The sequence below is a fragment of the Papio anubis genome, chromosome 4, assembly GCF_008728515.1.
Source record: "Papio anubis isolate 15944 chromosome 4, Panubis1.0, whole genome shotgun sequence".
NCBI lineage: Eukaryota > Metazoa > Chordata > Mammalia > Primates > Cercopithecidae > Papio > Papio anubis.
Genome location: NC_044979.1, coordinates 90,848,363 through 90,864,171, shown reverse-complemented (window position 1 = coordinate 90,864,171; position 15,809 = coordinate 90,848,363). Strand labels below are relative to the sequence as shown.

Here is a 15,809-nt window from a genome sequence, read left to right as displayed (position 1 = left end):
TCGAGGAGATTCTAATACACGATTGTTGAGGCAAAACAACTGAAGCCCTCCAGGTCATCTTTTCAGTAAATGTGTGCTCATTTTAGTATCAGTAATGCATACCTGCTATGATTTTTGACTTTTCAAATGGAGTCACCTAGTATTTATTGAATATCTACCATATCCAAGGCACTATAAGAAGACTACATGTCTTATATTCACTGATTTCATGCCCTGAATAATCTGGCATTCATTGCTTAAAGCCCTTTTGTAAATACCAACTTATAAGCTATACACCTAAGGTATTATTTAATAATTAATTTATAAAAAATTTAAAATTTAATGAGTGATTTAACATGTAAAACTTACATTTACATCTGCTGAAGTATGGATGTAAAGATGGCAACAATAGACACCAAGGACTACTAGAGTGCGGAGCGAGGGGGCCAAAGGCTGAAAAACTATTTATTGAGTACTGTGCTCACTACGTGGGTGATGGGATCAATTATACGCCAAACCTCAGCATCATGCAATATACCCATGTAAAAGGAACCTCCCCATGTACCCACGAATCTAAAATGAAAGTTAAAATTATAAAAATAAATAAATACATTTGCTAAAGTACCATTTTGTTTGTTTAGATAAAAATATCAATTCCTAATTTAGCTTTTTTTTGGGCTGGGAATGGGGGTGGGAAGTAGGGGTGATAGAATCTCCCTCTGTCACCCAGGCTGGAGTGCAGTGCACCGTCTCTGCTCACTGCAACCTCTGATTCCCGGGTTCAAACGATTCTCCTGCCTCAGCCTCCTGAGTAGCTGGGACTATAGGCAGGCATCACCACACCCCACTAATTTTTGTATGTTTAGCAGAGACAGGGTTTCACCATTTTGGCCAGTCTGGTCTCAAACTCATGGCCTCAAGTGATTCACCCACCTCGGATTCCCAAAGTGATGGGATTACAGGAGTGAGCCACCACACCTGGCCTAATTTAGCTTATTTTTTGGCTACAGAATACCTTGCTTTAAGAAAAGTGTAGGGGCCAGACCTGGTGGCTCACGCCTGTAATTCCAGCACTTTGGGAGGCTGAGGTGGGTGGATCATGAGGTCAGGAGTTCGAGACCAGCCTAACATAGTGAAACCCCATCTCTACTAAAAATACAAAAATTGGCCAGGCATGGTGGCATGTGCCTGTAGTTCCAGCTACTTGGGAGGCTGAGGCAGGAGAATCACTTGAACCCAGGAGGTGGAGATTGCAGTGAGCCGAGATCATGTCACTGCACTCCAGCCTGGGCAATGGCATGAGACTCCATCTCAAAAAAAAAAAAAAGTGTAGGACACAGGGCGAGGTAGCTCACACCTGTAATCCTAGTATGTTGGGGGCCAGGTGGGGTGGATCCCTTGAGCCCAGGAGTTCGAGACCAGCCTAAGCAACATGCTGAAACCCTGTGTCTAAAAAAACAAAAACAAAAATTAGCCGGGTGTGGTAGTGCAGGCCTGTAGTCCCAGCTACTTGGGAGGCTGAGGTAGGAGGATCTCTTGATCCCGGGAGGTCAAGGATGCAGTGAACTGAGATTGCACCTCTGCACTTCAGCCTGGGCAACAGAGCTGGAGTCTGTCTCAAAAAAAAAAAAAAAAAAAAAAAAAGGAAAGGAAGAAAAGTGCAAGAATTAAGAATTAAAAAGTCATAAAAAGTCATGCCTATAAAACTGATAACTATTGTTCTATTGTTTTAGTGAAAATGATACATTTTAAACACAACTTTAAGAATAGTATAGCAATTTTAAATCTTTAAATTGTTGGCTGGGCACGGTGGCTCATGCCTATAATACTAGCATTTTGGGAGGCCAAGGCGGGCAGATCACCTGAGGTCGGGAGTTTGAGACCAGCCTGACCAACATGGAGAAACTCTGTCTCTACTAAAAATACAAAATTAGCTGGGCCTGGTGTTGCATGCTTGTAATCCCAGCTACTCAGGAGGCTGAGGCAGGAGAATCACTTGAACCTGGGAGGCAGAGGTTGTGATGAGCCGAGATAGCGCTGTTGCACTCCAGCCTGGGCAACAAGAGCGAAACTCTGTCTGAAATAAAAATAAACCTTTAAATTGTGGCAACCCCTAAAAAGTAGTTGATCTCTACCTACTTTCTGCCTTCACCAGCTGATAGCCTTACAAATCCTTATAAACTCTCTGGGACCCCAATTCTCAGCATGGTTGCTTGGTCTAGTGCAGGCAGTAGCTTTATTGATGAGAATTCTGCCTGTGAAGCTTTCTTTAAACTCATTAGAAATAAAATGGAAATAAAAACTAGCAGGGTTATACATTAGAAAGGAATGTGTTTTACTGATATCTGTAGGCATGGGACAGATGTTGATAGGTTCAAGGGGTAAGCAGACATTTCAGGTACTGTCTTTGCCCCTCTAGGAGGAATTACAGAATTGGAACCTGAGGTACTCCTGCTATGAGGTTCTGAGCATGTCCATACTATATTTCTCTTTTCCTCTTGTCTACCCTACTCTGAGAAAAGAAACTACCAAGAGCTCTATATTCATGCATAGCAAAATAACCACGTGGCAGTCAGTGCCGATGCGTCTAAACAATGCATCTGATTCTCAAGTCCCCAATCTTATTTTCATTTTGCATTTTAAAGAAAGTGGCATAATATATAAATGGTTTAAATTTTTTAAATAAGATTTCAATTATTGGTAGAGTATACTTCAGAGAGGCTAGCTAAATGTGTAAATGGAAGAAAATACACTGAAGAATAAAGATAAATCACCAAGTGACATTACATATTTAAGTAAGTTGAAAAGGTAACTCATTTTACCAATATTGTTATTTACACAGAACTTTAAAATCATTTACACATTATATACGATAAAGTACATATAAAATTTAAGCAAATTATTTTATTATAGAGAAAGACATTTAAACATTTTCACCCACAATAAAAGCAACCCTTATCTTTATTATTATTATTTTTTGAGATGGAATCTTGCTCTGTTGCCCAGGCTGGAGTGCAGTGGTACTTTCTCGGCTCACTGCAACCTCTGCCTCCTAGGTTCAAACAATTCTCCTGCCTTAGCCTTACACGTAGCTGGGATTACAGGTGCACGCCACCAAGATTGGCTAATTTTTGTATTTTTACTAGAGATAGGGTTTCACCATGTTGGCCAGGCTGGTCTTGAACTCCTGACTTCAAGTGATCTGCCCTCCTTGGCCTCCCAAAATTCTGGGATTACAGGCGTGAGCCACTGCACCTGGCCCAAAAGTAGCTCTTATTTTAAGTAAGTAAGTGTTCAGAAACAGGCAGGCCTGTGATTTATTCTGCCAAACCCAAAGTTTGGAATAATGAATCTTTGGGATGGCTCATGTGAGGCACTTCACTTACTGGTGAATTAGGAGATAGCTACCTAATCCTCCCAGAAATTTCACATTATAATCCTTTCTATTCCCTGCACAACAACAACAAAATAGAATAAAATTTTGAGAAATAGTGAATGCTTATTGAGAGAAATATTGAGAGACATATTATGAGAAAAATCCATATGGTCTGGAGAAAAGGGACTAGCAAAAGTACTGTAATATATGCTGCAAAACAAAATTCCAAGTTGAAGACACTCCCTGCAATGCCACAGGCCCCACTCTATCTTACACTCCCTTTGCTAAAACCTTCAACATGGTTAACTGGATAATATTCCCCCTGGAAACATATTTCTGATTTTATAGCAGAAGTTGATGGGAAATAAATTCACTTTGTAGAAAATTGCTTTACAAGCAAATGTGCTAGAATATTTTTATAAAGTGAAGGATATAAGCACTATTTCACTTACATGAAATAAGCAAATTTTTGCTTCTTTTTAAGTCTGAAGGGCAGATGGTGTGTGAACAGAACATGTATGTACTTGAGTAGCATGATTCTAGGTATTGATATATGCAATAAAAGAGATCAAAGCTTGCCAAGTAATTACTAAGTACTCCTTCTTTGCATTACACAAACATCAAAATATGTGCTACCTCAACAGCATCACTGCACTGACTGTGCATTTACTAATTTAAAGTATATGTCTCGATTTCTCAGGAGCTCTTGATGAGTTCCTTGTTCCTTTATCTTTCCATTGTGCAGAACCACTATCAAATCTGCATTCTGAATTGCAGAAAGTCTGTGAGTGACCACTAGGCATGTCCTTCCCGTCTTGGCTTTATCAAGGGCATGCTGAACCACCTGGAAAAGAGAAAGACCTGTGATCACCAGTTTAAGTTAGATGTTAGTAAACTTACCTAAGTCAAATCAATTAAGGTAATCTAATAACATTCTTTGCTTTATTTGCTTGTCCCCAAAGGAACTGCCCTACTTGTAAAATATTCACCCTACTCAATAGAAATCTAGAAAGATTAACTACAGCTGGGCACGGTGGCTCACGCCTGTAATCCCAGCACTTTGGGAGGCCAAGGCAGGCAGATAACCTGAGGTCAGGAGTTCGAGACCAGCCTGATCAACATGGAGAAATCCCATCTCTACCAAAAATACAACATTAGCCAGGTGTGGTGGTGGGCACCTGTAATCCCAGCTACTCGGGAGGCTGAGGCAGGAGAATTGCTTGAGCCTGGGAGGTGGAGGTTGCTGTGAGCCAAGAGTGTGCCATTGCACTCCAGCCTAGGTGACATGAGTGAAACTCCATATGAAAAAAAAAAAAAAAAAAAAAGAAAGATTAATTACAGATACATTATGTAAGACTTTCAGCTGGAAAAGCATTTGTGAGAATGAATAAAAATGAAATAGTTGTTTATATGTTAGTGGTTCTAAACTTACAGTGAGGAAGTAGTATTTCTAAGTAGAATTATAGTAGTATTTCTACTACAATTTCTTTGTGTAGTTCTAATACTACCCAAATTTCTACTATTATTTCTTTGAGTAGTTCTAAACTCAAAGTCAGAAAGGAGTACTTCTAAGCAGTATACCTAAGTAGAATTGTCTAATTTATTTCCCTAATTTTCTGTCAGATATTTTGTTTTGTTTTTGGTAGGATTTAGCTGTAGAACTATCCTGTTAGCATAGGATTTCAGCCAAGAGTGAGGTTATGATGCTATATAGAGAAAGTGGGAGAGGAGGGTGAAAACCCATATTTGTTGAATGTATAAAATGTTCCTAATATGGACACCTCATTTAAATTCTTTCAATAACCTCATAAAATGAGAGTATTTTTATTTTTCTGATAACCGAACTGAGGTTAGGCCAAGGTCATACTGCTAGTAACTGATGAAGTGAGGATTACAGCCCAGATATGTCTGATCCCAAAAGTTAGTCGTTGTTTATTTTTCATAACACACTGGCACTTTGGGAATCAAGAATAATAATCATCTACAAGTAGCAATCATGGGTGGATTAACTGCCTGGGCTCTTAGGTCAGACACCCTCCATTAGAATTTAGAGAAGTTGGCCGGGCGCGGTGGCTCAAGCCTGTAATCCCTGCACTTTGGGAGGCCGAGACGGGCGGATCACGAGGTCAGGAGATCGAGACCATCCTGGCTAACATGGTGAAACCCCGTCTACTAAAAAATACAAAAAAACTAGCCGGGCGCGGTGGCGGGCGCCTGTAGTCCCGGCTACTCGGGAGGCTGGGGCAGGAGAATGGTGTAAACGCGGGAGGCAGAGCTTGCAGTGAGCTGAGATCTGGCCACTGCACTCCAGCCTGGGCGACAGAGCGAGACTCCGTCTAAAAAAAGAAAAAAAAAAAAAAAATTTAGAGAAGTTACTTAATCTTTCTAAGCCTTAGTGTGCTAATCTGTAAAATGGGCATGCTAATACAAGAAGCTCATTTGTCATGTTGTTGTGAAGACTGACATAATAGCATGTAATGCATACTCTATAAATGTTAATGATTATCATTCATTTAACCAATGTTCGTTTACTAAATAAGTGCCTACATGTGCAAGAAACTCCTAGGGGATAAAGGACACAGCAAAATCAAACAGCCAGAGAAGCTTGCTGTGTAAGTATATTCTCATGTGTCCCTTTGCCTCCTTGTTTCCTGCTCAAACTAGGCTGAGTCTGTAGAAGGTAGAATAACTCTCAGGCTCTGATACTGCAGTGTAGATTACTCTTTTACCCATACAAATTACCTTATTAGTTTGTTTGGCATCACTGGAATAATAATAAAATTGAAAAGTTATTTTTCTTGGGCTCTTTCCTTGAATGAAAAAACATTTCAAAAATTGGTCCACTTTTGATAATGAGACAAATTTGAGTGAGAAAACCTTTCTGCAACATGAGATTCCCTCTGTCTCAACTCTCTGCCACCTTCCCACCACCTACTGACTTTTCTGTAAAGGTCCAAAGCCTTAATGGGAACTGGTGACCTTTGAACTACAATTTTTTCCAGGCCTTTGTTTTTCCAAACTTACCTTGGTTTCTTCCATGTTATTGGATGCTTATATTTGGTATTATATTCTGAGATTAAAGAAAATGATGTTACCTTCTCACTCTCATTATCGAGGGCTGAAGTGGCCTCATCCAACAATAAAATTTTGGGTTTCTGGAGAAGAGCCCTTGCAATAGCTAGTCTTTGTTTCTGGCCGCCAGAAAGCTGTGTTCCTTTCAGTCCAACTTGTGTGTTGTATTTCTATTGTAGGAGGATGCAATTAAGAAAGCAAGTCTTGGTTATTTAAATTAGCATGGCAACTGTGGGCGAGAACCATCTAAATATTTCAAATTTTACTACTCTTGAAAATTTGTGTCCCAACAAATGTTGAAATCTATTCTTGGGCTTTGTTGCAAATAAATGCTAAAGCCGCAGTAAACACTACCATCTCATTTACATATCCAATCTGATCACAGACAGCAGACCTCTGCCATTATGCTTCCACAAAGAAATTTTTCAAATTAAAGCATAAGAAAAAAATTATCAGCAAGAAACAAGTTCATAGTAAACACAAATACTTTTCCATTAAGTTATATTACCTACTATTTTCAGGTTAAAATGATTCACAGTAGTAAAACAACAGGAAATTATGAGGTTTCTTCACTGTGGCTCTTGCTAAGCCTCTATGGGCACCTCCTTACAGATGCTGGGATGGGAGTCTCAGTGGTACATGCATCTTTCTGGAAATAAGTTAGGTTGGCATCTTTTTTGTTTTTTGAGACAGAGTCTTGCTCTGTCACCCAGTCTAGAGTGCAGTGGCGCAGTCTCGGCTCACTACAACCTCCACCTCCTGGGTTCAAGCGATTCTCTGCCTCAGCCTCCCAAGTAGTTGGGATTATAGGCGCCCACCACCACACCTGGCTAATTTTTGTATTTTTAGTAGAGACAGGGTTTCACCATGTTGGCCAGGCTGGTCTTGAACTCCTGATCTCGTGATCCACCTGCCTTGGCCTTCCAAAGTGTTGAGATTACAGGCGTGAGCCACCACGCCCAGCCAGGTTGGCATCTTCAAACAGTCTATTCACCTTTTCAGGCCACTACGTAGTAATGGTGACATTTAGCACTTCAGTGTTTCATAGTTCCACTACTTACTAATAACCCAATTTCTCCAGTGTTTCCCTTCATGGAAGGGTAAAGAAAATTTCACACAAATCTTGAAACCATCATGGTCCTCTGAATCACAATTGGTCAGTACAGTTGGGGTAAGCAGGTTCTTGCCTGCTTTTTAGATTGTCCCATTGACTTTGCTTCCTTTCAAGGCTTCACATTGCTTTCTAGTGGCCCTTGGCACTTTTGTAAGAAACATAAACCCTTGGTACCTAGACAAGAATGTGTAGATGGATTAGCTCCATTGAGAAAGCTGGTCCAAGGGTAGAGCGGGAAAGAGTAATCCTGTAGCAGCATTTCACATGCAGCATGTGATTCCTAGCTGTTCATTTTGTGTTGGTAACCTAGAGAAGCTTGAGGGAATTGCCTTTCTCTCCACATCTGACTGCGTCAGGAAGTGCATTTTGGACAGAGTGGGTGTCGCGAACCTGTAGTATAACCTTATAACAAAATGTGTCTACATCATCTCAAAGCTTACTTTTCAATGTAACATGCATAGGTGCATGTTTTATAGCAAACAACAGGTGTCTGAATTACTAAAGCCCAGTAAAAATATCTTCTCTGAAGTGAATGCTCTACAAAGAACACAGACTTTCACTGTTTTCTCTTTGATTTATCTGGGACTACTAGCAGGGCTTGGGCCCCTTCCTCCTAAAATGCATTTTGTTAAATTTGGAACCACAGGTAAAACTGTCTGCTATTCATTTCCAAACACTGCAAAGTTCATATTTAAATGAGGGGATTCAATTTTTTTTTTTTTTATTATACTTTAAGTTCTAGGGTACATGTACACAATGTGCAGGTTTGTTACATATGTATACCTGTGCCATGTTGGTGTGCTGCGCCCACCAACTCGTCAGCACCCATCAACTTGTCATTTAAATCTTAAACTAAACATTGGGAAGGGAGGTGGGAATGATAATGAGCTCGTAGCCCTTTCTGCAGCCTCGCTTAAACTGTACGTGAATTCTTCTAGGGCAGCTGAAGAAGATTCAAAACTACTTTAGGAATCACTTTGCAGTTTTTGGCCTTCTCTGGATTGTAGGAGAGTGTAAGTTTAAATAACATATTGGATGAAAACTAAATTCAGATGTTTTGCCCACTGTTAAGCAGAACAGATTACAAATGTAGATATATACATTGTCTCAATAGCTACCTAAAAACATTTGCATATATTTAAACTGAAGGTTTTTTATTTGTTTTTTTGTTCGTTTGTTTGTTTGTTTTGTTTTGTTTTTTAAACAAAGAACCACAGAGTTTCTCTTTAGCCAAAAATCTGAATCCATTTTCTGGCAATCACTGGGATGGTGAGTGCCCCAAAATCACCTCTTTTATGAGAAACTCAAGGGGTAATGGCTTCTTAATATGAGCCTGGAGCTAAAAGTCAGTTGCGTCCTAGGGGAACACCAGAGTCGAATCCTGAAGCAACTGCATTGTGGAGAATCCCTGCAGGCACTGGGTTGGATTTTCAGGGTGGTTCCAGAGGTCAAAGTCCTACTTAAGGATGTGGCTTGACTGGGAGCTGCCACTGGGTGATATTGTGAAGATTAAGAGAGAATCATACCTGGTGTGTGTCTCAGAGGATCCCTGAGATCAAGGTGGTGTTGCTTCCACTTCTCTCTTATGCCCCAGGCCTGTATTTCCAAATGCCTGTGGGATATTTCTATGAGATATGTGGTAGATGCATTATATTACTCTCAGCATGTTCTAAGTTGACTGCTTGCTCTGCACCCTTCTGGTTTGAGCTGTTACACAGATCCACACTTCCTTACCGAAACCCTTAGAGTTATATATATTTAATAATTCTGATTTTTTTTCAACCTTAGAAGAAAAAATTCTATATATTATACATATGCGATATATTAACTATATTTAATAGATAATATATTATTTAACACCCCCAGAAGGATCTGGGGAAGCAACTGGTAATCAAATACATGAATTTTGTGCAGATGTATTTGATTATTTATTCTAAGTGGGATAAATATAAATAAAGGACTATATTATATCCTCACATCGTTTTGCCACCAAGCGAATTTTCATCAGCGCAGTTCTTGGTTCCCAGAAGGGCTGGGGAATGAGTGGCTGGCTTCCTCTCTTCCTTTTTCCCAGCCAACTGAGCATAAGAGGGCAGCCTTGTTCTACCCAGGGTACTAACCGAAGCCATTTAGTAATATGTAGTTTTTCTAGGAATTATCTGATTTGATTTTTTTAAACAATTTTATTTTGGTATCAGGTTTCCTTATGGTTCTACATGTTTTTGGGGGAACAAAGACATGAAGGTAAATTAAAGTTAAAATTTAAAACACTGAAAAATAAGCTACTCTTTTAAAAAAAAAGTTAAAGGAAATAACATCTTAGTTTTCAAAGCCTGTTGTAAAAAGTTTGCACAATGGATCTTTGCAGCATGTAGTTTTGAGTAAATGTGAGAACTGGTACAATAAAAAGAATAGAAGACAATAAACAATTTAAGAATAAAAGTTAGACCAGGTGTGGTGGCTTATGCCTGTAATTCCAGAACTTTGGGAGGCCGAGGTGGGTGAAATTGCTTGAACCCAGGAGCCTGAGTCCAGCCTAAGCAACATGATGAAACCCCATCTCTACAAAAAATACAAAAATTGGCCAGGCGTGGTGGCATGTGCCTGTGATCCCAGGGAGACTCAGGTGAGCCTGGGAGGTCGAGGCTGCAGTGAACCAAGAACACATCACTGCACTCCAGCCTGGGTGACAGAGTGAGACCTTGTCTCAAAGGAAACAAAAGAATAAAAGTTAAATAGTACAAATATCAATTGGGCAGCATTTCACAATACATAAAACAAATTATCGAGATTACGCAGATAATAATCTGACCACAAATTAACAATGCAGTGTCATGGTTAAAAAGGAAGTTGCCACTGAAGGACATTCACAGTGTCACTATATTTATTTAAAAAAAAAGTGAATCCTTCCAATATATTTAGTACTGCAAACTCTTACCAGAGTAAGGGAAATTGCATTAATGGCCTGTTTCTAGATGTAGGCACCATGTAGTATAGAGAGGAGCTGGTGAGGGAAGGAGTATAAAACAGAGTATGGTGACTATTGGCCTTCACCAAAGAACAGGGCTCTAGATTATTAGTTGTTTGATCTATTGGTTGTTAAACTTAACTATCTCCCTTTAAAGTGAGATAGAAACTTAGTTTATAAAAATCACATGTAAAAATTTGCCTCTACATGAAAGTATCTCTTTTTATTTTATTTATTTTGTGTGTGTGTGCATGTGTGTGTGTGTGTTGCAAACACTCAGATATTATAAACACTTGAAGTTATAATTATCCCTCTCTGTGCATTGTTTTTGGATTTGTATCAATGCTTGCACTACCTAAGGCTTCTCTACAGTTAGCCAAGATTTTTGACTTTTCTGAGACTTTGTGCCAATTGTCACAGCCAATATAGACATCAAGGTGATAAAAATGGCAGGCAAGGATCTTATACTCTAGTGTGGAGGGGAAACACTAAACAAATAATCAAGTACTCAGGGTAATTTTCAGACTGTGATACATGCCCTGAAGACAAAGTGATAGGGGATAGGACTGGTGGGGACTTTTAAAAATAGGATGTTTAGGGAAAGCCTCTGCAAAGGTAACATTTGAAAGGGCTTGAGAGTTAAGCCACTTCTTCCTGGGCGCGATGGCTCACGCCTGTAATCCCAGCACTTCGGGAGGCCGAGGCGGGTGGATCACGTGAGGTCGGGAGTTCGAGACCAGCCTGTCCAACATGGAGAAACCCCATCTCTACTAAAAACACAAAAAATTAGCCAGGCGTGGTGACACATGCCTGTAATCCCAGCTACTTGGAAGGCTGAGGCAGGAGAATCGCTTGAACCTGGGAGGTGGAGCCGAGTGAGCCTAGATTGCGCCATGGAACTCTAGCCTGGGCAACAAGAGTGAAACTCCGTCAAAAAAAAAAAAAAAAGAAAGAAAGAAAGTTAAGGCATTACTATACCAAAAGTCAACCTAAGGGAGGTCTAGGCTGGAGCAACAGCAAATGTAAATGTCCTAAGGTGGGGAGCAAGTTGGCGTGTTCATGAGACAGGAGAGACCAGCTCGCTGCAGCAAAGTGACTGTGTGGTGAGGTTGTTGCTGGGGAAACAGTGGGGCCAGATCACAGAGGCTTCAGCAGCCCCTGCCCATGGGGTGTCTGGGCTTTATTCTGAGTGCACAGGGGAGCCATGAGGCAGTCGTAAGGATTGGGATCTAATTGGTTTTTAAAAGATCCCTCTGATTGCTGTGAGGAAGAAAAATGATAGAGGAACAAGACTGGAAGGCGGATGAAGAGGCTGCTGCAGTGGTGGGGCAGGTCATAGTGTGGACCAGCCACAGCGTAGATGGGCAAAAGGCAAATAACAAAATGTGAAAATTAATCCAGTGAATATTAACACATTTTGGTCTTGGGAAAATAGTCACACAAAAATCTCAAACTTGGTTTTTCACATCTGACTTCATGTTTTACATCTAACTTTAGATTCTGGCAATAAATAAATTGTATAATCCAAGGAATACATAAAAACAACTGCGTAGGCCCAATAGCTTCTTAGGCTTACTTGGCAGCTTTGTAATTCAAGATTTCAGAAATTTTCTTACCTCAGGGAGACCTTCAATAAAAGAGTGGATATTTGCTGCATTTGCTGCTTCTTTGATCTCATCTAATGGCACCACACGGCTGTTGTCACCATAGGCAATGTTCTCAGCGATGCTGCAGTTGAAGAGCACAGGCTCTTGAGATACGATTGCTATTTGGGAACGGAGCCACTGTACATTCAATTCTTTTGCGTCCACGCCATCAAACAGCTGCCAAAAGCAGAATGGAGAATGGTGTGTGAAGATCACACAACTGTATCGTGTTACAGTTCACTGTATTCAAACACACACAAATCATAACAAGAAGGATAGGAATTCAAGCTATTTCAAAGTATAAGGTTACCCAAGGAAGGCTCATAAATCATATGTTGTATAGAAGCAAACAGCATATAACTCACTACTGCCCCCTCCACTGTAACAGGACCTGACTTTCAGAAAACCCTGTGAAAAGTATGTGGAGATGATAGAGTACTCCACATGTAAAGTGGTGTCATTTTGCACACAGCCATGGTTATTCACATAAATAGATAACAACACTTAACTCATATTTGATGAGCATGCTCACTACGTGAGGGGGACTCTTCCAGTACCAGGCAAATAGTGGTCAATAAGAGAAAGCTCTTTCCCTTTTGTAGCTTATATTTTAGCAGAGAAGGATGCAATAAACACATGAACAAATGACTCAATAAACTCAGGAGAGGAAAGTACCTCTCCTGGTAACAGGGTAGAGCAACTGAGGCAGTGGGGAGGGTATGAAGAGGCATGAGAAGGGGGTTGTCCAAGAAGGCCTTAAGGAAAGGATGTTCAGACTAAGACCTGAACAGTGAGAAGGAGCCTGCAAAGGGGACATTCTGGGCAGGGCAATAGCTAAAAAAAAGGTTCATAGGTGTGTTTAAAAAACATGAGGAGACTTTGGGAGGCTGAGGTGGGCAGATCACTTGAGGCTGGGAGTTGAAGACCAGCCTGGTTAACATGGTGAAACCCCGTTTCTACAAAAAAAATACAAAAATTAACTGGGCATGGTGGTGCACGCCATATATCTCAGCTACTACTCAGGAGGCTGAGGCATGAGAATCACATGAAGTCTAGAAGCGGGGGTTGTAGTGAGCTGAGATGGTGCCACTGCACTCCATCCTGGGCCACAGAGCGAGACTCTGTCTCAAAAACAAAACAAAACAAGAAACGCACAAAACCCCCCCCCCCAAAAACAGGAAAAGCACAGTGCATGATGAGGTGGGGAGTGATAAGAGAGGAGCTTGGAGTGGGAGGCAGGGGCCAGGGCATCAACGACCTGATTGATGGCATAGACTCTGGTATATTCTAACTGTGGAAGGTTCAGAGGAGGGAGTGTGCTATGCTATGTGTGAACAGATGAGTGTCGCCTAGTTCAAGGGCGCCCTTTAGGATTCCCTTGAGTCCCTAAACTCTGTTTTGCAAACACTCACTAAGAATCTGTAAGGGCGAAAGACTGTACATTGCAGGAGAATGAGGACTAACATGGCAGTCTGAGTTTTGGGAACCTTTTTGTAGGGGCAGGAGGCAGGACAGGAAGCTTAGTGTGGGTGTGCTGATGTGATGGTGGGTGGTGGCGGGAGGACAAGATAATGGAAAAACCACAATATAAGGTATAGTAAGACAAGTGCCAGGTAACAAAAACAATCCTTAGGTTCAAAGGATGGAGAGATTACATTATTTTAGATATTAGAGGCATGACTTCATGGAGCTGATTCCAATAAGCCTTAACCATGCATAAGGTTTCGACGGTTGGGAGGTGGGGATGAGTGGTGGGAAAGCAGAAGCCTGAACTAAGGAGGTGGAGGACAGTGTTCTCTCTGTCTTAAACCAGAACAGAATATGGAGCCACGATGTGAACATTACACCTGACCTCCAGCACCCACGTTCTAACGTAATTCCACGGCTAAGATCAACCTTTCTGCTGCCAGAATTGTTGAAGAATCTTTGGACCTTTGTACTTCACTTCAAAGTCCTAACCATCATTTTTGTGATGGTTTGCTTGTCCTCTTAGTTAAAGGTTGAGATAGAGATTTTTTTTTCTTTTTAACTTCTGCATTGTTTGCCCCACCCAAACCAGTGGGGATGCTTAAGCCCTAGTGAATGTTTAAGAATAAGACTGCTAACCCCCAGATTAGGTGTGTTTCAATTCAGTCTTACCACTTGTCCTTGCACGGGGTCATAAAACCTCTGCAGAAGTTGAAGAGAAGTGCTTTTCCCACAACCGCTGCTTCCCACAAAAGCTACTGTCTTTCCTTGCTCAATACTGAGGGATAAGCCGCGGAGGATGAAAACATCTGGGCGACATGGATAGAAGAAAGAGACTTCTCGAAACTCTAAATTCCCTTCACATGTGTCCTGTGAAAGGAAGTTGACAGAGTTGAGAAGAGTGACTTGGGAAGGTTGTAACACACTGTAGCATACTGACTAAGTGCTTTTTGAAAATTGTGCATGTTTCCATTGCCCTTTTAATTCTAAACATGTATGCATCTCTGTAGAGCTGTTGACTGCAAGTGGGTTTCTGTTACTTTTTTTTTTTTTTTTGAGACGGAGTCTCACTCTGTTGCCCAGGCTGGAGTGCAGTGGTCCGATCTCGGCTCACTGCAAGCTCCGCCTCCAGGATTCATGCCATTCTCCTGGGACTACAGGTGCCCGCCACCACACCTGGCTAATTTTTTGTATTTTTAGTAGACACAAGGTTCCACCGTGTTAGACAGGATGGTCTCGATCTCCTGACCTCGTGAATCTGCCCGCATTGGCCTCCCAAAGTGCTGGCATTACAGGCGTGAGCCACTGCGCCCGGCCTTCTGTCACTTTTGTTTATATTTTTTTATGTCTGTGTTTCTTGTTATCTTCACTACTGACTTCAATGAATTTCTAAAAACCACTTGCTTCCTTCAGCTTTGCTGCACAGACAGTTCCATTCCGCAGTTAGTTGTTTGACCAGCTTATCTGAGTAATACATTTTTTCTTTTTAATTTGGTTTGTGCTTTACAAACCTTTATTACTTAATTCAGAAAAGCTGGGGTTCTCATAAACTATATATATAAGTGTAATTTTTGTAAATTGGGCCATGTTTTATAGTGAAGGTATAGTATGTTTTGAATTCTGATTTATCTTTCTTATTTTATTTAATTTTAATTTTAATTTTATTTTATTTGAGACAAGGTCTAGCTCTGTCACCCACGTTGGAAGGCAGTGGTGCGATCTTGGCTCACTTTAATCTCCACTTCCCAGGCTTAAGCCATCCTCCCACCTGGGCCTCCTGAGTAGGTGGGACCATCAGCATGTGCCACCATACCCAGCCAATTTTTGTGTTTTTAGTAGAGATGGGGTTTCACTATGTTGCCCAGGCTGGTTCCAAACTCCTGGACTCAAGCAATCTGCCCACCTCAGCCTCCCAAAGTGCTGGGATTATAGGCGTGAGCCACCACGCCTGGCCCTATCTCTATTTTCAATTGACCATTATTTGGCAGTGACAGTTGCCTAAATGTTTAGTTTTCTCTCTATGCATCAATCTCTTTACTGGTTAATGATTTCTAAACCGATACTCGTCTACACCCAGGATGTTTAAAAAAGGCTTTCCAGAACTATCACTAAATGATTAACTTTCCCTTTATATATTTGGTTCATAAGATTTTAAGTTCTTTTGATCTTTGTGTTCGTCTCAATTGC

At 40.9% G+C, this 15,809-nt stretch overlaps 1 protein-coding gene across 1 annotated transcript in view; it reads right to left on the bottom strand.

The window, feature by feature from the left end:
• Nucleotides 1-3,161: 3,161 nt before the first annotated feature.
• Nucleotides 3,162-15,809, bottom strand: part of ABCB5 (ATP binding cassette subfamily B member 5) — a 131,527-nt gene continuing 118,879 nt past the window's right edge. The window contains exons 24-27 of the mRNA XM_031665315.1: nt 14,295-14,492; nt 12,126-12,332; nt 6,451-6,597; nt 3,162-4,199 (exon numbers count right to left, since the gene is read on the bottom strand). Of these exons, the coding sequence (XP_031521175.1) occupies nt 4,002-4,199; nt 6,451-6,597; nt 12,126-12,332; nt 14,295-14,492 (750 nt within the window). The 3' untranslated portion in view covers nt 3,162-4,001. The remainder of the gene's footprint in view (nt 4,200-6,450; nt 6,598-12,125; nt 12,333-14,294; nt 14,493-15,809) is intronic.